Below are 25,789 nucleotides of genomic sequence, written 5' to 3'. Positions count from 1 at the left end.
CATATCGCTGCTATAGTTTGCTTGATTTTAGCCGTTACCTTGAATGTTGCTTCTTTAGTCGATCAGGAATAGATTTACATATCAACACCAGGTAAACCATGGATATTGATCTCGGTTCAAACTGAAATGGTTTCGTGATTGTTGCAGATGCTCCCTTCCTGTTAGTGAGTGCACAACATACGGATACTCGAATAGACGAGTACAATCCAACAGTCTACACGATCGTGACCATACTATGCTTCCTTTACGATGTCAAATACAACAGCCCAATGCCCTATTCCTTCCAATCACAATGACATCGTTGATCAGTAAAGGGTGTCTGATGTTACAGTTACGATTGTTGGATTGATAGTCTTATTGAAATGAAGGAGTAAATGCTAGTGACCCTTTAATTACAGCTGTTTTAGCGTGTACAACATGGAAGAGTTGTCGAAGGATTGGCATGAAAACGATCATGGCCGGCCGCACAAACATATTATGATAATAGATTAGAATTGACTGTGTTACCAAATTCGGCAACATACAGTAAGATATACAAAAAAGTTACTTTGGAAATGAGTGTATGAATTAGTCACCAAATTCACTGAAAGATTTTCTCCCTTATAATAAATCATTTGTTTCACAATTTACGACTAGTAGAACAGGACTGTATAGGGCTTCACTAATGCCCAGTAATACCTATTTGAATACAGATAGTAACTACAGTGTTGCCATCATCAGCGAACCAATGGAATCGATAGGATAAAGCTTTTTAGATCTCGTCCTCGAAAGTGGATTCGCATTTGAACGGAGCATATAGGGCTGCACTTAAACCCAGTAGGCCTATTTGGATACAGGTAATAACTACAATGTTGTCATCATCAGTGAACCAATGGAATCGATAGGATAAAGCTTTTGGGATCTCTTCCTCGAAAGTGAATTAACGCATTTAAACAAAGCTACTGCTAGAGTCAATATAAAGAGCCAACTTGTAGTTCTTCCATGTTTACTGACATCGATCTTTCGTGCACGATGCAATACAACGTCTTATAGGCTGATCGTTATCGCCTTGATCTTGTACAGTTGTTCTAAACCCTATATTACATGTAAAGGATATCCATGGCTTAGGTACCGCGTTCACATGAAAAGAATATCGGACAAGTGTTCTCTTAAGTTGCCCGATTAGTTTATCCCAATACAGTAACACAACACAGTAAATGGCAATATTACAGTCAATGTGTATTAATCATCACCAGAATCCTTGGTCGCTCGCGATAGCTATAGTCCACCAATAAATATTACTTCCTCAATATTGTACTATAAAAATTGAAACTCTTCTCTTCGTGCTTTAACATACCCTCTATCAACTTCTTGTACTGTAATCATGCACTACTCAATACTATTCCAGTAGAGTATCGAGTAGTTCATGTTGTATTACAAACTTTTAATCCTTCGTCTGTGGTTCTATCAAGTTATGATTACAGTAAAGCGATGAATTAAAATTTGTATTTTATTACATTATAGAAGAAAATTACAAATTTCCTTCTAGTCTAACTATGTCGGTTTTCCTTGCGTGTATAAAGTAACGATCGCAATCTTAATAACGTAAGCTGTCTACACTTTTCTATATAGAATATACTACAATTGGCTTATTTACAATTTGCGTAAGAGATCGGTTAACTAGCAAATTCCATTGCCGACCTGTACAACTCTCCTTAGAGTGGTCAATCTTATTTGTACTGGTCATTGGATCTGGCCTCATGCTCTTAGTGACTATTTGTGTAATGTGCCTATCCATCAGAATGCAAAACTTACAAATTCCTTGTAAAGTCCTTTCGGTTATTACACGTAAGCATAAATTAGCTGCGATACATCATTGTCTTATTCATTTGTATTACTAATTCCTGATAGCTAATTATAGTGCAAGTAAGGAGGATAGCCTCAAATAGATCAAAGACTAAAATTGTTTGAATTATACGAAAATAGACAAATTGCATATGAGATTGTAAGATTCGACATAGTCATTGGCAGTAGTTAGACGAGCCTAACTTTTACAATAAAGTAGAGTTTACAAGAAACTGTAGTTCTTGTTTTTGAAAAGATGCTTGATCACAGAGTACGATATATTTCGTTACGTAGAAAAAGAACTTGTCCAAGCTAATAATTATAGTATGGAGTTCACAAATATCACTGGAGATTATTATTACATAAATTTAAACCTAACTTGACGTTACCTTGGAAAGATAACTTTACCAGCAAACATATTCCTTAAGTGCCATTGATCCAAGTACTTAAAAACGCTGTTTTCACTTTGTACACTATTAATTTAACGAATAATATCCATTACGCTAGGAATAATGTTGCAATAGACAAGTTTTGCACGCATATAACCACGAAAATCTTTTATACTCTGAGTAAATGTCACAAAGTACACATTAACAAGTAGATTCTTTTCTGATATATAAAATTTAAACCTATATATATATATACGCGTACGGACATCTACACAAGTATATTATCAACAGATTAGACCAATAAACTTGAAATCAATGTTGTTGTTAAATTAGGTCAATTAATTATTTTATCATATAGTATACATTTAAGATTCTCTTGTTAATCAGCATTGCTACGTATTAAAGCATGAAATATAAATCAATTGGCACAGCCAATTACTTGCAACGAATTCAGCTTCAAAGAGTCACTTTCTATTCAATATATTTCAAAGCAACTATTAACTGTCATGTTAAGTTTATAACCGGCAATTATCACAATTTCAATTGTTACTTTTATACTCCATATTCTAACCATATATTGGTTTCTTCTAGTGATTATATTTTGCAGCGCCATGTTGCTTTTCCCGGTAGGATTTCACATTCCAGCTATTGGCGGCCAACCATATCGACTGCCATCTAATGCTTACATTGGTAGATGTTTTCCTCTTTTTATCGCTGCTAACTTTCTCACCTTTGTTGGCACCCTTTTAGCGCATAGAACTATATGCCAAATGTTTAGCTACGATCAATCTGATCAACAGTTGGTTTAGAAAATTGCCATTTTATCGTCTTTACTAGTTCAAGTATCCAAAATTATCTGTGCTATTACTCGGTAGATTCTCTACGTAAATAGCTATTACTTGAGATATCTAGGCGATTTCCTAAATTACTAGATCAACTATATTCTTTAATGTAGAATTTTATTATAAATCATTTTATTTAATCCATTGTCGGGAATTTGGTACCTTATTTATCTTGCAGTATTAAATCTATAGGAGACTAAAATAAACAGTTACATAAAAAGGGACTTTTCTCGGTAGCTATCATGAAAGGAACTGATGTAAATACATTTTGTCTTACTAATTTATTAACGAATTAAATACTTTATACTCTTAAATGAGACAGCTGCGACTATATTGTCCTTCAGTACATTCCTAGCATAACTATGTATATGATCAAACACTTATATCACGAATATTTAAAATATTTTTGATAAATTTGAGATATCTGTCCATATGTATTATAATTTAAAGTTGTCATATAGTACTTAGCTTTATTTTTGTTGCTATCAGCCAACTCTTTATAATAAATAAACTTCGAATTATACCTGCTAAGCTTGTTCTAGCTATAGTTTATGTTGTATCGAATGGAAACGTTATCTCTATTTTGTACAAGAAATTTGGATAAAGGTTATTCTTAACCGTACAACAGTATCCCTGACATGTACAGTACAGGTAATCAATTAGTTGTATAGCACCACAGTATTTTATTTTGTTCATTAGTAGATGTTAGCATAATCTCAGCTTAATAAATAATAATAATATTTACGATCTTAAGGTGTTGCTAACAAAAGCACTTAAAATATTTTTGGCCGACTAAAGCCGGTGAAATTATTAATGTAGAGGTATATACGCGTATATATTAGTATACCCTAAGCACCTATAGCAGCAATTATCATACTATAACTTCGAATTATCTGCTTACTATTTCGCTAATCCTATGAATTTTAGTTTTATTACATTATAATAGCAGTTACTTCAAAACAACCAGTCTTAGTTCTATATATACGAGCTGGGAATACTCATCGAACAAAGACTAGGGATATTGTCGTAAATATAATATCAAACAAATAGCAAATCCATGTCTAAAATTACAATTTTTTATTACTGGCATACAAACCTGCATACCAAATAAATACACCTTAGTAATTTATCTACATCTTACGGTATATTTTGAAGGTTTTTTATGCTAAACCAGTTTGGGATGAGATTACATACATGTAATTAGATTTTGAAATTATTCACATTATTGCTATTACAAACAATAGAATAAGAAGAATGTTTCCGAAAAATAATTCCGTTTAATTCTTCACCTTCCCAATAACTGTGCAGTGAAGCATCTACTTAGCAACTGATAATTTCCTACTAAATATTCTTTTCTCATAATAAATAGCTATACCGTAATAAGCTACTTATACAAAGGATATAGCTGTCGGAAATTAAAGACTGAAAGGTCATTACGATAAAATAAAATTTCTCACATTTATCAAAGTTCATTGTTTAATTATTCAATTTTGCAATAAATCTGCGTCTTTAAGCATATGATAGTATTTACTGCTACTATTTGCAATTAAGTTGGAGGGTCGATCGTGTTCTTTAATGATACCATTCTCTAATATTAGAATCCTAAAATAAAAATTATCAAAGCTTCAAGTTTAGCATTAACTGATATTGAAACATCTGTCAGACAACACTGCAGCAATGGTAGCATATTCTAAAGTAACTGTGCCAATGTAATTTTATGTTTCATAAATTATTAGTACATAATTAGTAAGCAAATATACACATTTGTGCATATAAAAATACGAATATAAAATACTGTAACAATTATTTCGAAGTAAGTACATTTAAAGTAACATCTCGTACCTTGATGAATCTAAAACTGTATTTAGTCGATGAGCAATGGTTATTACTGTGGAAGCTTTAAATTGTTCTCTGATAGTTTTCTGAACAAGCTGATCACTTTCAGTATCTATCGAAGCAGTAGCTTCATCAAGTACCAAAATTTTACTGTTTTGTAGCATTGCTCTGGCCAAACATATAAGCTGTCGCTGTCCTACACTGCAAGTTATATTTGGTGATATTAAAAAACGATATCCACGTTAGGAACTCTTCGAATATCATATTCGTAAATACTGTAATTAATAAATTTGGATAAATTTAGAAAATATAGTATTATTACCAACCTCAGGTTCTCTCCACCTTCATTAATAGGCAAATATAAGCCTTTATCTAGCCTATATACAAAACTCTTTAAATGCACACTTTCTAACGCATTCCATATTTCACTATCACTGTACTGATTGGATGGATCAATATTTAGACGTAGTGTGCCAGTAAATAAAACAGGATCCTTTTCATATAAAAAAAGCTGCATTAATATACTTATGGTATCAATAAAGTACATTATTTTCTATCAAAAGAGTAGAGGCTATCCTTAACACTTAGCATAAAATATACTCATCACAATGATTTTAACCTGAGGTATAATGGTTAATTTCGATCTTAAATCATACAGCCCTATTTTGGATATATTTAATCCGTCTATGTAAATGCAACCTTCACACGGTTCTGATAGACGAAACAGAGCTCGTACTAACGTAGTTTTTCCAGCTCCTGTCCTACCAATGACGCCTAACTAATCAAAATAGATACCAAAAATTTGGAACAGCTATATCAATACCATTTTAAAAAAACTTAATATAGATATAAGTTTGTAGATAGGCCAAGATTTGAACACCAATACATAACAAAACGAACGATTGATTGAGTTCTTATTAGCTTTATATCATTCTATTATAAAACATTAATCATCAATCTCACTGAGAAAACTTTTCTAGAAATATCATATTGATTCTTAAAATGGCAAAAAAGAATCCTAACAAAATCCCTGTCAGCTTACTTTTTCTCTCGCTTCCACTTTTACATTGATATTTCGAAGAACTAGTCTGCTATTTTTATTATATGAAACAGAGTAGCTCTCAAATTCAATTTCTCCTTTACTTGGCCAGCCTGGAGGCGGCCTAGAATCATCAATAATTGCAGACGCCTAAACGCACATATTATAAAATTAGTCATTACATTATTTTAGCTGTCCTAAAATGTACTAGATCAATGCGTCTACTGGGCATTTTATGATATCCATAAAATGATCTAGAGTAATCAGTTGATATTTCTACCTGCTCAGATATATCGGAATATTCTTTAATTCTTTCTGCTGCAATAATACTTTTCTCTAAGCCATTAGCTGCCCTGACCATCCAGTTCAATACATTGGTGATCTATTATTTATTAATGGATACAAATACCGGAACTATGTTTAATCGCTTCATTATAATGCATTCATTTTCAGACTCGATACTAAGTTATCAAAACATTACGCCGCTTAAAGTCAGCATTTTGATAACTTCATATAAATTTTGCATTATTACTTACCTGTAAGGCAAAGGAAACGGATACAGCTGCACTACCAGCAAGAATAGACCCACGATAATAAACAGCGAGTGTGGATGCCAATAAAACAATGCAAGCTCCAATAAAATCGAGATGAACACCAAGCCAACTTGTTGTTAGCAATTAAAAAGAGAATATAGTTCAAATCATTTACCTTAATGTTAACTGTAAACAATTTATGAAACATTTTAAGATGACATAATTACTAACAAATTTGTGGCAGCTGATGGATAGTAAGCCATTTGATTGACGTCTACTTTTTTATGACATTCCGTAGCAAATCTTTCTTGGACACCAAAAGATCGAATAGTGGCTACGCCTTGTAGACTTTCGCTAAAGTGTGAAAAGATGGGAGACCTAGATATCGATTCCAAGCGCCCTAGTTGCCTCGATGTCGATATATAGAAGCGCTACATTAAATTTATTCGAATATTCTTGATCATGAATCGATATAAAAGCACTATCCAAGGTAATTCAATAGAATGAACTTATGCCTTACCTGAGTAAAGAAATACATAATGAAAAGTGGTACAATCGCTATTATAAATGTCGGTGTAGATACGCTGACAACGACAATAACCATAAGAGCACTAACAGACATGGAAAGAAAGCCGCTAAACATGGTGGGTACAACTTCATCGATTCCGTTAATATCATGCGAGAAACGATTAATAATTCTACCAATGGGCGTAGAATCGAAGAAGGATATAGGTGCATTCACCACACTATGAACTAGATTAAAATGAAAATCGTCGGATGCTTTGATTCGGGCTAATGCTATAACGATAGCGTTCACTCCCAAAACTACAATTTGAATGGCTGCAATAAGTCCATAAATTCCGAGATAGTACTCATCACTTTGTGTTGCATTGGTATTATTTAGGTTGGAAGTCCATGTAACTAACCAAAAGCTAGACACTGCATAACATGCTTGGCCAGCAATTTCAAATAATACGATAATAATGCCTAAAAAGAATCCAATCGATTTCATATATAGCAAGTAGACCGACACTTTTACCTAAGTGTTATTGGAAATGAAGAACATAACCTGTAGGTTAATCATACTTGTTGGATAATTCTCCTCTCAATTAAATGATTACAAGAAATTATTTTGTTAATTGATATTTACCTGTCCTGACATTGCTTCTTCATTACTAGTAATTTTCTTTTTCTTAATTTCCCGTTTCAATTGTTTCTTAAAGGAGTCCTTAGACTTTGACTTTATTCGAATAACTCCTGTCCGATTTTTCGGATTAGGTACCGGCGATGATACTGTAGAAATGGTGCTTACTTGACGATTAAGTTTGATATTTTCTTGATTATCGTCATTGTCTTGGTCTAATTCTTTTTCTTACAAGGAATGCGGACATAAGATCAGTGATACTCATTTGAAAATGAAATATTTCCTCGATACAATTCACTTATATACAGATATTGATCAACGAGCTATAAATACATATTACCATATTTATTTGGAGTTTCATCAGTTTTTGTAAATGTTTGTAATACTTCAGAAAAAGCTCCACCATCTGCAATCAACGTTTTATACGTGCCCCTCTAATGAAGAAGTCGTGGCTTAAATATTGCAATAGCTATCCAATCACAAAGGTAGTGGAAACTAATTTCGCAAACCTCAACTATTAAACCTTTATTCATGACATAGATTTGATCCATTTGGGGAAGAAAGCTTAAGTTATGAGTTACTAATATGCGTGTCTAATTAGAAAATGAACATTTATCCATTTTGTAGTACAGTTAGCTTGCAACGCTTTGAGAAAGAACTCTTATTAGAAACACTTAGTTCTTGCATTAAGTCAGGTACCTTGTGCCTTAATGTCCCGTTTGGCCCAATAACACAATTAAAAATTGCTGTTCCAACATTGATATCCACTGCACTAAGTGTATTATCGAGGAGATATATATCACGATTGCAGTAAACTGCACGTGCTAAATTTAAACGCTGCTTCTGACCACCACTAAGATTTAATCCCTAGAAGAATCGATTACGGATCAGTTGATGTTGCTGTCGTCCATAATTATTCTATGCTTAACTGTCGACAATATCAATGCTGAGGAGCTTATAGTATGGTACCTTTTCTCCGATTTCAGTTAAATCAGCACCAGGAAGTAAGCGAAGGTCGTGATAAAGGGAACAAGCTTGCAAAGTCTGCCTATATCTTGCCGTATCATATTCATTCCCAAATAGCACGTTATCTTTAAATGAACAATTTTCGATCCATGGTTGTTGTGGAACATAGGAGATGGATCCCTATACCATGATAAGAAGATGATCAATATAATCGGTCTACGACTTAGAAACAAGAATCTCATAACTTTGTGGTAGTAGCCTAAATGAAAATGAATAAGACACTGTAGGTTACTTCGACGAAAGCATCGCCATGAGAGCGGTGTAATTCACCAATAATGGAATTAAGCAAGGAAGACTTTCCGCTACCAACATGTCCAACGATAGCAACTAGGGAACCTTTGGGTATTTCAAGTTGAATTCTATCAGAAAGAGATCGATTAATTTAAATTTTCATCAGAAACGAGAGCAGTTATGTCGACAGAAACCTGTTCAGGACGGGTTTGTCATCGGTTGGTGACCATTTAAAGCTAGCTTTATTGAAATTTACAGCTATCGTCTCTAATAGAAGCATTCAGAAAATTAATTTAGTATTCCGTTGCTAATTTCGTGATTGGAATGGCTGATATTAACTTTAGTGGATGTATTTATTGAGTCTGAGGCTCTAAAGCTTATTATTATTAAGAGTAGAATGCGACAGGTAAAGTGAAATAATAAGATATAGTGTTCATCATTACAACCTTTTCCCGGAGGCATTTGCCGACATATGCTTTGAGGTTCGAGTTCATTCCTTAACATATAGCTTGTTATCCTTTTTAGCGATATACTAAGCTAATATACAGTAGATTGGGATTTAAGTATGTTAATCATTGTTCCACATTGGTAGCGATTTATTCCTTATCAACGAGAGACCTTATTTCTGAAATTATCTTCATAGGATACTTACTTGCATGATATTAGACAATACTATTGGTAATATTCCCACTGGAAAGCGCAATAAGTTAAATAAAGACATTCCAACAAATGCACTTTCAACTGTTAAAGAATTTCCTGACAAGATGTAAGTGGCAAATGTAACTAAGGAGACCTTGAGTAAGATTGACGAAAGTAAACGTTATAAATGTAGTCCGTATAAATTTGTAGTTAACTAATTGAAAATGCAACATGCTATTTACTAATAATGGTGAAGCTTGCCAAGCTATCTCAGCTACGCCATATAGGATTGACGATGTCCGAAGCAGTTTTAATTCATTATCCCTAATCTCATTAATGATGTTAAGAAATGGCTCTTCCCAGGCACACATTTTTAATGTCTTTTAAGACCAAAAAAAGATCCATTTAATATTAAATGATTGCAAAGTGTTTGACCTTACATGAAACGTTTGGGTTATAAATGAGATTATTTAACAATTGCTTACATAATTATCAATGAAGGCAATTCATGAACGAATAGATGCGGTAGCATGGTTTAGCATATAAATCAACCTAAAACCGTCTAATTTTAAGCATTTCTACTGCGTGACTGTACCTTAATAGCATTCACGACTTCGCTAATGACTTGAATTCTCTCATCTTTCAATTTCAGCTGTTTCACCTGTAAAGTCAATTACATCCGAACAGTTACTAGAAAGTTTATAAAATATCAAATCCAAAATCCTCTGAAAGAAAGTTTTATAGATTGGTAATTAATCCCAACACTTACTAGAGAGTTTATCAAATATTAAATGCAAAATCAGCAGAAAGAAAAGCGTAATAGACCGATAATTTATTCAAAATCAACGATAACCTGAATATTTCTTGCTTTCAGACATAAAATGATGTTAATCGGTAATAAGACTAACAAAATGCCAACACCAGCTAAAGAAGCAGCTCCTAAAGTGTTATAAAGGAAATACATACAAATTCCAATTTGTAGCGGTGACGACCAGATATCGTGAAGGAACATGATTAAGCTTTGAAATTGTTGGGCATCATAGGACATTAAATTAACAATTTCTCCCACAGTAGAATCTTTTCGTGCTGCATCTGACAAGAGTAAAGCCTAATAATAGATTTAGATTAACCCTGTACAGTGGCAATAATTTTCTACCTAAGTAATAAATCAATTTTACCTTTCTATATATAGCCCATACTAAGGACGACCTAATTTTTATTCCGCATATAAAACACTTTCGTTGGTACTGTTCTCTAAATAGAGCGCTAATAATTGTCACCAAAAATAATCCTATGGCAAGAATATATCCAAACCAGCTGTCTACACTCTTATCACTCATAAATTCTATAAAGAGTCTGTAGGATTGAATCAAGAATGAAATTCACAAATTAATACTAATAATAAAATAATTTTGGTCCATTTGTCCAGTGTAGTTACCGTAATAATTGAGGAGTTGTAAATAGGATCAATGTCTCTAGGAATCGTAATATGCCCGCAAATAAAAATGTTCGTCCAAAAGCTTTAGCTAAGGCTATGAAGATAGACGGTTTTGAACTTCTTATGGTTATTCCATCAACATGTATATCTTTAGTTCTTAAAATTTGCCATGTAGTAAGATGAAATACAATAAGATAACTTGGCTAAATAAAGATATAAAATACTGAAGTTGTAGTTACTTTTTCTGTTCTACTTCTTGCTGCCAGTATTCATTAAAATGTAAGCCTAAATTATAACATTTATCCTCATCATCTAACTGCCAAAGGTCTCTATCAGTTAAAGGACGTCTAAAGCCCATCCACATCATCCTATTTCATTTTAATAAGGATAATTTAAGCTATAAATGAAATTGGATGAATATAATTATAATTTCAATAAAATTGTAATAATATTCCTAAATCAAACTGGATTTCGTTTTAATACCGATTCATCCACCAAAACGTAATTTTCGATAAAAAGGATGCGTTATACTCTGGCGAAAGATTCTACATAAAAATTTAATGCCACTATTGTAATTGTATCATATGTTATGGATTAATTTTGATTATACTCTTAGAGATTAAAAAGGTTTAGAAATGGATATAGTTATATTATGATTACCTTATCCTTTTTATTTGGTAAGACTTTTGATAGATCAGCAAAGAATGAAAGAATTGTTGATGTAATCACCAAGCACATATTGATTGCAAAGATTATCAATCTACTAGGTGACGGCCAAAAATTCTATCAAGTTCAATATCGAGAGATTAACACCATGTATTTTCAGGAAGGCTAGCATATTATACTGGTCGTATATAGGCATTGCAAAGTAGAATAACATCATCCTTACATCGATTTCAATGGAATGATGAATGATTGTCCTACATTTAAAAATTAGTACCAGAGTATTTAGTATCCAAAAAACACACAAGATGCCGGATGATCTTACGCCAGCTCGCCTTTCCAGAACTACTAACAGAGCTACTAACATCTGCAAAAAAATATGTTCAAATAAATAATGTCCAGTAAGCAACAGTTATATAAATTTTTGCAGCCTTACGCAAAAACTGAAAAAAATAAGAATCAAATGGGAAAATTATGCTGATTTCCACTATTCGATTTAAGATGATGATAAACCCTTATAACTGAGTAATCTTTACATGGAGCAAGGATTGCACTCATTCTATCGGTCACGACTACGATTACTGAATTGAATCAATTTTCATAATAGCTATTTCACAATTTCGGTACGGCTGCCATCAGTCTATTAGCACCATTACTCACGATACTTACGGTAGAAATCTTTCAATTAGCTTTGAATTTTATATAAACTATAAAGAGTATCGTAATTTCGATGATCTTTAACCATATATCTCGATTTAATTTAAATCAATCCTCCTTTAATTAATCTGTCGTTTACGATTTGATTTAAAAATTTAAAATTTTATCATGTATTAATTTTAAAATCAAATTGCAAACTATTAGCAGCAGTCACAAATCAAGCGGCTCCGTATATAGCTACGATGAAAATAATGGGTTTCGGTTAACTTTGACAATCAATAATTGTAAAATAAATATTGCTAATAATGTAACTTTACGTCGAAGTTTGACAAAATTATGGTACTTGAGTTATTTCTTTGTTACAAGTTCTTTAATATAAATATTACCATTCCACATAGTGATATGCTAGACGACAGAATATAGGATCCAGGAATTTGGATTTGTGTTGATTCGAGGCCGGTGAGACCTAATTCTACGAGGTGCAGCGTGATCATAGTTGCGCATAATCCCTACAATAAAAAATAAAGTTACTTATAGTATCTGACTCTTCAAAATTGGACATGTAATAATATTTGGTTGCATATTTTGGGTACCGTGCACTTATCATATTTTGTATTATTCAAGAATGCTATATAACCTTTACCTTGATGGCCTTTAAAATCAAGAATTAATTATCGATGTACTGTACTTGTACTGTTGTAAAGCTTAAATTCAATCATTTGAGAAGGAAGTAGTGCAAAAATCAAGGAAGCTAAACGCTGAGATTTAAAATAAGAGGATAGCATAAAACTTACCAACTTTACATTAAATAGTACTGGAGTTGGCCCAATCTTGAGTAACTTTACGCGCTTAGACTTTCCATACAAATACGGAAGATAAAATAGGCAGTATAAAGCAAGTACCATGTACGGTGCTGTAATTAAAATAGTATCTTCGAAACAAATGGTAAAATCCGGCCATGTTGTGTTAAATACATCCACCTAATGATGGAATAAAGGCAGAAGATTAAACGTTGCCATTATTATAATATAAGATGCAAAGGTAGAAATCTATATATACTCCTCTCTACATCTTAGCTCTACTTTCAATTCTACTTCATATTGTAAAATTTGATTACTAGAAAAATTTTGACTAGATTTTCAATTATTAATTTAGCCCTGCACGATAAGCCAAAAAACATTGCGTATATAAGCGAGGATAATGGTTGAATAACACTCTATTATCTGATTTATCTATTAAATACGATATTTAAACTTAAGCTTCTAAACAGGTAAAATGGAGAATCGATAATTTTTAAAGTTTTCAATCGTAGTTTAATCTCGTAAATTAGGTTCGTAATAGCTGCTTAAGATTACGAATAGCTAAACTAGTACTACGTTATAGCCTTTACCCTGCAAAATTAATTCAAACTTAAGCATTGAAGAAAGCATTTCTTACTTGAGATTATTAATTAAAAAAATGTATACAATTATGATTTTTGGAATACGCAATTAGATTTTACGTGGTATGTTAAATTATTACTCGTAGCTCATTTTCTGGGATTATACGCAAATAGTAGCGGTACGTAATGATCTACGCTTGTAAGGCTAACACTAGCCTTTACTGCAGGTAACTGTTGATAATAAATTTATTTAATCAAGAATCTTCCCTGCAAGATATCAATGTTATTATTTCAGATCGGCTATTCAGGTATGAAGATTTGACAGACTTATCGTAACATTAATCATAAATTTTGGACAATTACAACTTTGCAAGGTAGTTGGGTTAAAAATTCATTTGTTGATAACAGTATCTCTTGCAAATATTGGCTAAACTGTACATATTGATGAAAAGAATTAGTCGACGTTGAAAATTTTTTCCTATCTGAGCTTCCATCACTAAGTCATCATCTAGCATAAGCGACGGAGATTGTAATTACGACTGTTCCTTTTCAACTACCTACCAATGAGATTAATTGCACTTTCATTTATTTTTATTGTTATTTATTAATGTAATATTTACATCTGAGAGCAATCCCAGATCGTAATATGGACCACCAATCATGCAATTATTGTTGTAATATTCATACGAGTATGAACATAGTGTAGTTATGGCAAGACTATTCACTAGTAATTTAACTTTGTTTAGCTATTATGCTGCAAAATTCTACTGTCCGACTATTAAATTGATTTGACTTAAACTTGTTAGTAGATCAACATCTAGCTAAGGATACTTTATTTCGGACTTTTTCCATGCATTTAGTCATTTTCTGCACTAAAATTGAGCTACAATTAAATATCTATATTACTTTAAAATATGCGTTACCATATTGAATCATGCAATATCACCTTAAAACATAGCAACTAAAAAAATATTGCATCTAAATATAGACAACAAATAAATGCTTCCGTCGTCCACCTTTTACTACATGTGCTTATTAATAAACCATACTCAGCAATAGAATGAATAACTCTCCTCTTTTAATCTAGAATCCGCTATTATGGATTTTGCATGTAAAGTTTTTTAACCATTTTCATCCTTAGTTTTGTACAATGCCTTAATTGGGTCAATTTTGTCTATGATTTCACGTTCCATACTTCAAAAATTCAAGTACTATCATGTCTTATTGAAAAATTCTAGCAACATTTCAGGTACGCAATCTTTCGTCGAACCTTAGTACATATTGCGATAAGCAAAGATGCTAACGAATGAATGTCACTAAAATGAAATGATATTATCGACTTGGAGTTCAAAAGCCTACATTTTACATGACGCAACAGTTTCATTTAGTCCCGCCAAATTGCTTTACTTTACACAGCTAATAATTCATTATATCATACAATAAGCGTTTTATATCATTTGAAACGATACTACTGTAATTAAGGAATACAATTTTTTGCATCAAATCTTATGATAAAGGATAGTAAACTAGCTTACAGGAACCATTTTCAAGTAGTATAATTTAGAATGTCCTCGATAAGGCTGTTAGTAATTCACGCGATAGTTTAAGGCAGAATAAAGTAAACATTTACAGCAATTTAACTCACCCAGAAAGGTGACACAGGCTGGCATAAATCTAAAACTCCGATTGGATGTGATGTGGCCGTAATGTTGGATAGTGCACTTAGTTGTTCAGCCATTTCTTCGCTCAAGCCAACAATATTTCAAGCGACTTTAATAAATTTATAGATTCAATATAGATTCGATATGAATTTAAATAATAGAAAAAGGTATTGCGTGTACAGGAATTATACACCAAAAACGGTCATTTTTCAACCTATTAAGATACTATTCAAGTTAAGCTATAACGTAAAATAAAATAGATTACTGAAATAGTTGAAATAATGACATATGTTGCTTAGCAGGCTTAACCGATGATACTTTAATTGTCCTTTCATAAGCACGCGTATTAATAACTAAAATAAATATTATACGAACATCAGAATAGATTTACAGTAAACGAGTAGACAAATAAATAGTCGACGTAAACTGCACGAATGGGTTCCGTCCCTATGACGTCAACTCATGACTATCTAATTTTAGTTGGTGCTATACTGGATCTTGCTTACCATTACTTTTCTGTTTACTTGATCTTTAGCCTCATAATTGATCCTGTTGTATATTTAATAGCAAAGTTAGATTACGCATTGGTGCAATTTGCTGACGCTTTACTTGCCCTTGTTTGTAATTCTGACAGTTTTTGTGTGCCAAATACGTATGCTTTCTCCTTCAGGCCTGCATTAGAATTGTAGTACAGTAATCAGGAGACACTATAGTTAATTCATGAAGATTTTGGAAATGCTAGGAATTTTAAATTTACTGTACGTCATGTATACTCATACGATACTATCTTAGGAGTCTGGAATTTTGCTCTACTTTTATCTAAAGACAGCCATAGAATAGAGATAGATCTTATAGGTCTATAAAACCTTAGTAGAATGCTATATACATTTACGTGTCTTAAAAGTGCAAGTTCAGAAAATTTCCGTTAAGGTATCTGCATGGCTAGCAAAGCGGCTAACTCCACAAAATAGTGCTTTAAAGATTTACCAATTAATGCTGATATAAAAGATAATATATAACAGTTCTGTTTATATATAGAGATACAGTTATAGCTAAATCTAATTGTAACCTATGGCTTATACTTGATTATTTCCATCTGATAGTGCAAAGATTAAAATTCATTTAATATCCTGCAACCAGCTAAGTTGTTTGTAGACTACAGCATACGTGATATAGAAGTGAAAGAAATTTTTCCGTAATTTTTGGTAGTCTTGGTAGTATTAAAGCATTACTTGGTCTATCTCTTGGTCAAAGATTTAATAGATTGTTGTCCGGCTGCTTCCCCCATTTTATTTGCTGTCAAAGTTAATTTCATAACGTAGAAGAACAATAAGATTACCGGTACTTTGACAGTTAATGAGAGCACCTGTATACAACGCTATTTAGAATAAATATAGAAAGCAATGCAAGGTGTATACTATAAGTTGCATTGTACACCACTATAAACGGGTATTTACTAACACAAACAACTTGCCTTATCGCACGGATATTATGTTAAATTAGAATTATTGACGCGAAAAGTGCATTGATTGATTATCTCGTCGAATGTTATGAACTCATTTGTCCCTATATGCATTCGCTAAAATGATTTATTTACTATGAGAGTAAGAGATAATCAAATATAGAAAAAATTCTCATTTTAGACAAATTCTATCTTGAATACTGATAATTGTAAAGTTGGTTTATTTCCACTTTATGTCGAAAGAACTTCATTACTAGACAGTTTAGAGAATATTCGTATTTCTATTACGATACACGGCAATGATTATATGCACAATAGTAGTCAAATTTTTTTAGGTAGAATCAATGCCGGATCGCGTTACAAGTTACAGAAAATTGCCTACTACATTCAAATACTTTAACAATATTTAAGAAGTTAATACATCAATAACTTTCGCTTGATTATGCTCTTTGGTAAAATTGGCAAATGGCAAAACCAGCTGCTACACGTAGATCAGTGAGAGCATATATTTATGCTACTTACATTTTATATTCTCTAGGAATTTTTGACTGAATGATAGGTCTACATACTTGTACATTCAAGTACATGGAATAAAAATATAGATGATTATAACGGTCAAAATTTTCATTAATGTTTTCAGCTTTATTGCAATCTTAATTAATTTTAAAATTTGCTTTTAAACTAATTCTGCTTTTTTAGCCATACGATAAAATAGTGATTCCGGGTCGGATAATAAATGAGATGGCGAGCCTACTTCCATAACTTTACCAGATTCGAGTCCGACTATCCTAAATTTGAAGGCAACATTATTTTTGATATCGTTTGCACAAGTAAAGAATTGGTAAGCACTGACATATAATAATCGAGATAATGCTAAAAGCTTTACTTGGAATAATCCATAACGGTTTGTAGACGATGAGCAATCGTTAACACCGTACAGTTCGTAAATTGATTCCGGATAGTCTCCTGAATTGAGCTGTCAGTCTCCAAATCTACGGCTGCAGTAGCTTCATCCAATAATAATATCTTCGTTTTTCGTAAAAGTGCTCGAGCCAAGCAAAGTAACTGCTTTTGGCCGACACTAACAAACAGTTAAGTAAAATTTACATTCAATACAAACAAACAATAAATCAGCTATTCTTATCAAAACGATAATTGTAAAAAATATTAAGACCTCCTTACCTAATATTGCCACCACTGTCCGTTATCTGATGATTCAGTTGATTATCTAAAGATTGCACAAATGTTTTCAGGTATGCATGTTCGAGTGCCGTCCAAATAGTTTTATCATCATACTCATTGAAAGGATCAAGATTCATGCGAATACTACCAGAAAACAACACCGGATCCTACATCAAAATATTTACAATTAAATCATAATATTATTCATTCTATATAGAAAACATTGAATTTTGTAGTAAAATGTAACGGTCTCCAGACATACCTGAGGTATAACAGTTAATCGCGAACGCAATCTCTGTAGGCCAACTTTGGATATATCTATACCATCAATTGTGATACTGCCGCCTGCAGAGTCGATGATACGAAATAATGACAACAGCAACGATGATTTACCAGCACCAGTTCGGCCAATAACACCGACCTAATCCGTAAATTTAATATTACGCATTAATAACATAATCAAATGTCAAAGAATCGTAACAATTAATTAAGATGATGACTGCTAAGTTCTGGAACGCTATCACTACCAGCAAAAATTTAGGATAGGCAATTATTATTACGAAAACATATTTTATTGAGAAAAACACTAATTGTTTTATTTTAAGTGCTACCACCAACAATTGTACACATTGCTATTTTTCATACCCTTTCACCACTCGCTATAGTAAAATTTACGTTCTTTAAAGCTAAATCCAATTCAGGACGATATCGAGTTGAAAAATTGTTAAACTGTATCGATCCATTCATGGGCCAGTTAGCGTCTGGACAGCATTCTCCAGTTTCCCAATCCTCCTATTTATCAATTCGATCAATTTTCTAAGTTACTACTCACAAAATAGTGTTATTTTTAGATGATTGAAAATGATACACCAATCTGAACTAACTTCAGCGGGCAGCGTGGAATATTCCCGCAATCTTTCGACTGAAACAATTTCCGTCTCTAGCTCACTACTTGATACTACAATGTGATTTAGCGTCTGAGTAATCTATAATTAAGAAAATAACGATTAATCTACTTTAATTATCATAGTATAGATATTCATTTATCGAACAATCTGAAGTAATACGCTCTAATTATAAATCCATTTCGATACCGTAAGTGAAGTAGAAATTGACAACCCGACGATTCCGGGTCCAATAGTGTCACGAGCTGCCATCGCGAATACTGAGGCAAAAAAGGTTATGCAACTACCAATACATTCTAATCGTACACCTAACCATCTATATTGAAAAAGAAATGTTATTAGTTCATGTAACATTAGTGAGATTAACAAACTTAAATAGTTGTTGACGCTAATATAGGAGATCCTATATTCGTAGAGATATCTTATACATTATAATGATTATAATAGTGCTATCGATTAAAAGTATATGAACAATGTAATCAGTTGTTATTTATGCCGTATTTGGAAAGATAGACGATAATATAGAGAACTGTGGTGTTATTAGAGTAGAAGCTCCTACTGCATTAATTAGGAAGCTATAGTAACTTGTAAAATGGTAGATAATGTTTGCCAGTCGTATATAATGCGAGGTCTTCCTGGTAATAGTTAGTTCTTATCCTCCATTTACATTAGACTCCCAATAAATTGTTGTAAAGCTATTACTATCCACAGATATTTTCTATGGATTTGAATTTTATTATATTAGTTCAGTTAAGCATATAATATCTAACGTTGCTCCAACCTCAGAAATTAATGCTAGGATTATAAATGATATGTATAATAATATTAAAAAAGCATACCTAAAACACATCGCCTTAGAATATCGCGTTATTACATTTCGATCAGTTTTCAGATCTCCCTCGGTGCAAAATCGATCATGGACTTTGTAAGCACGAATAACCATTGCTCCTTGCACGCACTCCGTAAAGTGAGAATAAATTGGAGAGCGACTAATTGATTGCATACGTTTTAGTTGCCTCGAAGCCGGTATAAATAATCTCTATATTGTATGTTAAAAAGCAATATTGAAAACATTATGTGCTCATAAGCAGAATTATTAATATTTAAACTTCTTTGATAAATTAAAACATTACATCTTTTTCAGAAATTGAATGCAGTACCTGAATCAGTCCATACAGAACGCATAAAACAACGATAACAGCAATAAAGGGGGGAGTGGATATACTAATGGTAGTTATCATACCAAAAGCACTAAATAGATTTGTGAGTAATACGTAATTAGTTCTCGATAACTGACCGTCTATCGATCTAACATCCTTTGCAAATCGATTAATAATTCGACCCTGTGGAGTTCTTTCAAAAAAAGACATTGGCGAACGAAGTACGCTTAAAAGCATTTTACCATGTAATAGGCGAGCAGCACGAAATGAAGCTAGTACTAGTAATACAATAGCTAATCCTCGTACTATAGCTCGCCCAGCACCAAAACTCCCGTAAACAGCTAAGTATCTATCGCGAATATCCGTTTGCGATGAATTAATACCGGCAGTACTCCATTCGGCTAACCAAAATTTTCCACCAACCTGACAGGCTTGATCTATACCTATTAAACCTACGATACCAACCACACTGAATAGCCCTAACGACTTGAAATAGCTTAAGTACACTGAAGATGAAACCTAGCATGGACAGAGAACAATCAATTTATTTATCAGAATAAAGCAGAGGCTGCTTACAGAAAAGAAAATTCTCCTTAAAAAAATGTGACCAAGGCCGCATAATACACTGATAAAAATGATTAAATTTACGTAACAAATAGAAAAAATGCTGTAGCTATTGCTTCGTAAAGCTACCATGAAATAATAATTCACTAATATTACCCTTCCAGTCGCTGCTGCTTCTTTAGTTATAACATTAAATATTTTTCTTTCTTTCCGTCTGCTTTTTTCACTTTTGTCTGCTTGAACAACGGATTCCGAAGATTTTACATCCGCTTTAGAATCTCTTTCACCTAGATTTACTGCAATGTCCTCTAAATCTTGTTTACGCTGGCCACTCCGAGAACGGTATTGACTAAAATGTACTCTATCGTTAGAGGTTACAAGTTTTGGTAGTGTCTACTTGCTATTTAATGAATGTACAAACCTTTTTCCGCCACGACCACGACCATGTCCACGACCGCGGCCTAATCCTCTACTGCGTAGTTTTGCAGAACTTGATTCTAATTTCCAATCTAATTCACGCCTAACAGTATCTTCATCTTCTAAAACTCGCAAGTAATAAACAATCAATCGCCAATTCGGATAGTCTGTAACAAGCAATTTGAATTTTTGAAAACAAGCAAGAAGGCTAAAATCGGTCTACAAATTACCTTGTTGTGACTTATTTATGTCTGTGAACCTTTGTATAAATGTCGCAAATCTATCGCTTCTATTGATTAATTCCGTATAGCTGCCGCACTGTCAAGCCAATAGCATGTAGACATTATAAAGACACATAAAATGCGAATGCCTCAAATTATACAGTTAAATTAACTTTCTTTCAATTGTTTCCATATTTTATAGCACTGTAATTTTCAAAAATACACCATCTGAAAGAATGCTAATGCGATTGTTAATGATGAAACTTAATGAACTAGAACGTTGACATATTGCAACCAACCTCAATAATTTTACCATCTTCCATAATAATAATTCGGTCTACGCTTGATAAGTGCTGAATACTGTGAGTTACTAAAATACGAGTCTAATGATTAAAATTATCAAATCATAATGTTACATGCGTACGGTGTTCGGTTGATAAATAATAATAATATTATTATATCTACTTCTATTCTTTGCGCTACTTGCCTTGTTGCTTAATAAGCCTCGCTGTCCAATTACTTCATCAAATATGTGCTTGCTAACGCGAGTATCCACTGAACTAAGTGGATCATCGAGTAAGTAAATGTCTCTATTACTATATACAGCTCGCGCTAAGCTTAATCGTTGCTTTTGCCCTCCACTTAATGTAACTCCCTTAAATGTATTAAAGTAACATCTTAAAAGATTTAAAATAATTCTAGATAAGTACGGTATGCCAAGAAATCAAACTAATTTTACTAAGTATATATTTCAATACCTTTTCACCAATCTCTGTGTAGTCTTCTGCAGGAAGAGAGCGTACATCTTCTTCTAAAGCACATGCTTTGACCACATTTTCATAAACTGTGTAATCCATTTCTTTACCAAATAAAACGTTTTTCTGGAAAGTCGTATTTTGTATCCAGACTTGTTGAGCAACGTAAGCTATGGAACCCTTCGCATGAGATACGAGTATAAATACATTAAATTTTTTGTTAAAGTAAGTACCGCTTATAGGAGCTAGTTATAGCTGCCGTTACTAACTTGAAGATTGATATTTCCATTCATTTTGTATAGTTCCCCAATCAAAGCTGACAATAAAGAAGACTTACCGCTACCAACGTTGCCAACAATAGCGGTTAAACTACCTTCTCTAATATCGACGGTAATGCTAGAGAATAAGCAATTAAATCTTAAAAAAGTTGTTTAAATAAGGCAAAATTACGGTGCTTCTATCTAACATATAAGATATTCTAATATAGATGTTATGGAAAGATTTCAGAGTAAAACAAGCGTAACAGAATTATCGGGATTGGTTGAAATATATGCGTATTTACTCTACCAGGACTTTCAGCATACATACAATACTACAACATATACGTATTAGAAGCCTATCTAGTAAATTCATAAATTTAATTCGAATTAATCTACAATGTATCGATCTGATGTACTATAAGTTGTGACTGTTTGATATACAGGCTGATGCAGCGGTCTCCGTTATCGAATAAACGGCATCAGTATACTAAGTAAAAGAAATGATACGCAGATCACTGAACTATACAATAATCAAGTAATAAAGGCATAAATTTTTCACAAATGTCAATCTATACAAGAAAATTTCGAAAGAATTGTATTGCTAACTAATAAACGTCATAAATCATGAGCTTTTGACTAACTCGGATAAAACAGGCGACTTGTCTTGAGGATCCCACTTGAAGCTAGCATTTCTGGCAGAAATAACGCACTGATGATCTAAAATCATACAAAATAGATTTAATAAAAACAATCAGTAAAGTGGATGCAGAGTGCAAAAAGAGATGAAATAATAGTGGTCTAACCGGATTTCATTATATCCTGACACACCGGCGATATTTCGCTACAACTTAAAAATGCGCTTAATCTCTTTAAAGATACGTTAGCCTATGAAATCAAATGTACGCATCTTACCGTATTAAAAATCATTAATAATGATTAATTATTTTCAGAGTGGCATAAGTTTTCATTAGTTAAAATACAGAAATGACCGTTTACTTAGCACAATATTCATCAATAATTTTAGAAATCTCATACTAAGGCACGCTATGCGGGTTTACGTAGTACTAATATCAGAATTATGTCCCTACTTCAATGATACCAGCGAAAACACGAGGTAACGAAAACAGCGGTATTCGCATAAGCCCAAACAGTGATAAGGAAACAAACACCTTTTCTGGATTTAGTTCATTTCCGGCAAGGACATAGGTAGCAAATGCACTGAGCGCTATCTATGATATAATAGCAAATGATAGTAGTATTATCACGTTTTTAAAGTTTATTGTTACGAAGATAATCAAGCTCTTCATTTAATTATAGCGATGCAAGTGTATCACATGTATTAGCATTTTCAATACTGTTCTTACGACATAAGGGATAATAGCCATTGTAAAGGCGACAAAAGCATGCAATAGTCGGCTGTACATAAATTGCTGGAGTTCTTTGGTACGAATATCTTCCACATACTTCATGAAAGGTTTTTCCCAAGCATACAATTTCAGTATCTTTAAAGAAATTATCAAAAAATAGTCGAGCAATCCAGAAGACGAAAATTGATTATAATAAATTAATTATTTTACGCATACGCGTACTTCCAATAAATAAATAACATATGGTAGCTTACCTTGATACCGCTTACAATTTCACTCATAAATTTTACCCTTTCATCAACATATTTCAGTCCCCTAGTCTATGATACATGATTTTATTTACAAGTTAAAGTTCTTTGTAATTTAGCTAAGCCTTGAACACACGGAACAAGGAATCTAAAAGAAAATACGAGTACACTACAGCAAAAATCATTGTGATGTACATTGCACCGAAAATTACGGTAACTATCTATTCAAGTCTCAAAATACCCATAAGATTACATTTACTATCAAACTTAGTAGCTTTATTTGCGAGCTACGGTACTTATTCACCTGAAACTGGCGAGATTTAAAGGCGACAAAGGCATTCAGGAATAGAGTTAGGACTAGGATTAGCACGGATGCTAAAACTGATGGTCCTAACAAATCCCACAAGAAATAGACAGCAAACACTACCGTTAACGGGGCAGCCCAGGCTTTGTTGATCATATCAACAAAGCCAGCAACTCTTTCAGAATCAACGGCCATCAAGTTTACAATTTGGCCAACAGTAAATTCTTTCCTTGCAGTACCAGATAACTTTAGTGTCTTTGTATTTTACGGAAGCCAGGAATAAAGAAAAGGGGAAAGTCAAACAAATAATTTTAATTGCAATTCTCATTGCAAATTAAATATTGAAATTATATTTAATTTAGTAAAACATTAAAAGTGTGAGATGAAAGTGTTATTATGCAGTAAAGAGAATATCATAAATGGTAAATAGAGGATTACAGTATCAACTTCGATTACCTTGCGATACAAAGACCATATTATAGCTGTTTTTATTTTAATTCCTACTATGAGAGCAATCTGGTGCATTTGATTGATTACAAATGAACGGATTATGGTTGTGAGGAATAGTAGACCAGCTAAAGCGTACCCAACCCATGCTGGTCTTGAAAGATCTGATGCTGATCGAATCAATTCTCTACATATTGAACAAGAGACAAAGAATACATAAGACGATTGCAATGCATCATGGTTTGAGAATTAAGGGTATGCTGCTAAAAACTAGGTATTAAAGTTCCTCAATACATATAAACGGAATATTATACCGTAAAAGTTGCGGATAAATGAAGGCGATACCGGTAGCTAATAACTTTAATAAACTGGCTATCAGATACTGGCTACCAAAACTACGGACTAGGGCCAAGGCCAATAATGGCTCCCTGCTGGAATGAATTTTGATATCCTCCGGAATAGTATCACTGAAACTGTACATTGTAGATAATATGACACAAAAGGAATAGAAAAAGCAATTATCAGATATTTAAAGTGTCTATTATTAACACGTGCTCAGAGAAACAAACGTACTTCAATCTTGAAAGTTACCAATACATACAAAAATTTTTTATTTCGCAATTCTTGTTTCCATTCAGAATCAAATGTAGGGCCAACTTGCTTAGAAGACAATGAATCCTGTATTTGCCAAACATCACTTCCTGTTAATGGCCTTTTATAACCATTAATAATCAGCCTATTTCCACGAATAAATCAACCAATGCATTAAACTGCTAAACTACATAATTGGAGTAGCCAAATCCACATTATAAATTACAAAATGAATAACTACTGCATGACAAATAAAATGGATATAATGCTAACTTGTTTATCCACCAATATGTTAACTTGGATAGAAAAGTTGCTTGAATTTCAGGGCAAGCTTTCTAATAATACAGTCAAAATAGTCAGGAGATCTCAACTATGATACTTCCAAACAAGTAATTTTTATCAGTTTTGCGGTTAAATACACAAAATCAAACATTTTGTATTTTAATACCGTATGGATTATCGACATTTAATATAAATAGAACATAATACTAAAGCAAATAGCATTCTGTTATAAACAGTATTGCAGCATGCAAACACGTACTGTAAACTGTAAATTTGTAATACTAGCGATAAAATCACCTTTACCTCGTTATCGTCGTTATA

At 32.8% G+C, this 25,789-nt stretch overlaps 2 protein-coding genes across 2 annotated transcripts; both read right to left on the bottom strand.

Moving 5' to 3' along the window:
- Positions 1 to 4,539: 4,539 nt before the first annotated feature.
- TRIADDRAFT_60854 (uncharacterized protein) lies at positions 4,540 to 15,380 on the bottom strand (the record flags this gene model as incomplete). The annotated part of the gene is made up of 29 exons (XM_002116786.1): positions 4,540 to 4,657; positions 4,898 to 5,092; positions 5,218 to 5,384; positions 5,511 to 5,669; positions 5,934 to 6,080; positions 6,211 to 6,312; positions 6,467 to 6,593; positions 6,695 to 6,894; positions 6,984 to 7,502; positions 7,614 to 7,834; positions 7,948 to 8,041; positions 8,117 to 8,200; positions 8,307 to 8,474; positions 8,577 to 8,753; positions 8,866 to 8,992; positions 9,059 to 9,131; positions 9,311 to 9,401; positions 9,517 to 9,657; positions 9,746 to 9,883; positions 10,099 to 10,164; positions 10,357 to 10,611; positions 10,682 to 10,859; positions 11,181 to 11,309; positions 11,425 to 11,486; positions 11,602 to 11,724; positions 11,882 to 11,971; positions 12,648 to 12,770; positions 13,056 to 13,241; positions 15,288 to 15,380. The coding sequence occupies 29 exons, from the start codon at positions 15,378 to 15,380 to the stop codon at positions 4,540 to 4,542; spliced, it is 4,353 nt and encodes a 1,450-aa protein (XP_002116822.1).
- A 2,061-nt stretch (positions 15,381 to 17,441) lies between these two features.
- Positions 17,442 to 25,512, bottom strand: TRIADDRAFT_31533 (uncharacterized protein; the record flags this gene model as incomplete). The annotated part of the gene is made up of 26 exons (XM_002116785.1): positions 17,442 to 17,553; positions 17,652 to 17,846; positions 17,948 to 18,114; positions 18,210 to 18,368; positions 18,593 to 18,739; positions 18,832 to 18,933; positions 19,042 to 19,168; positions 19,692 to 19,891; positions 20,013 to 20,531; positions 20,733 to 20,872; positions 21,017 to 21,160; positions 21,224 to 21,311; positions 21,514 to 21,584; positions 21,698 to 21,869; positions 21,973 to 22,149; positions 22,239 to 22,386; positions 22,889 to 22,946; positions 23,033 to 23,114; positions 23,318 to 23,458; positions 23,594 to 23,731; positions 23,851 to 23,916; positions 24,149 to 24,403; positions 24,605 to 24,765; positions 24,890 to 25,068; positions 25,161 to 25,331; positions 25,460 to 25,512. Coding segments are annotated over 26 exons (3,972 nt in total), but the record flags the coding sequence as incomplete, so codon positions are not given.
- Positions 25,513 to 25,789: the final 277 nt, after the last annotated feature.

The sequence above is a fragment of the Trichoplax adhaerens genome, genomic scaffold (assembly GCF_000150275.1).
Source record: "Trichoplax adhaerens TRIADscaffold_18 genomic scaffold, whole genome shotgun sequence".
Taxonomy (NCBI): domain Eukaryota; kingdom Metazoa; phylum Placozoa; class Uniplacotomia; order Trichoplacea; family Trichoplacidae; genus Trichoplax; species Trichoplax adhaerens.
This window is presented reverse-complemented; position numbering and strand designations above follow the sequence as displayed.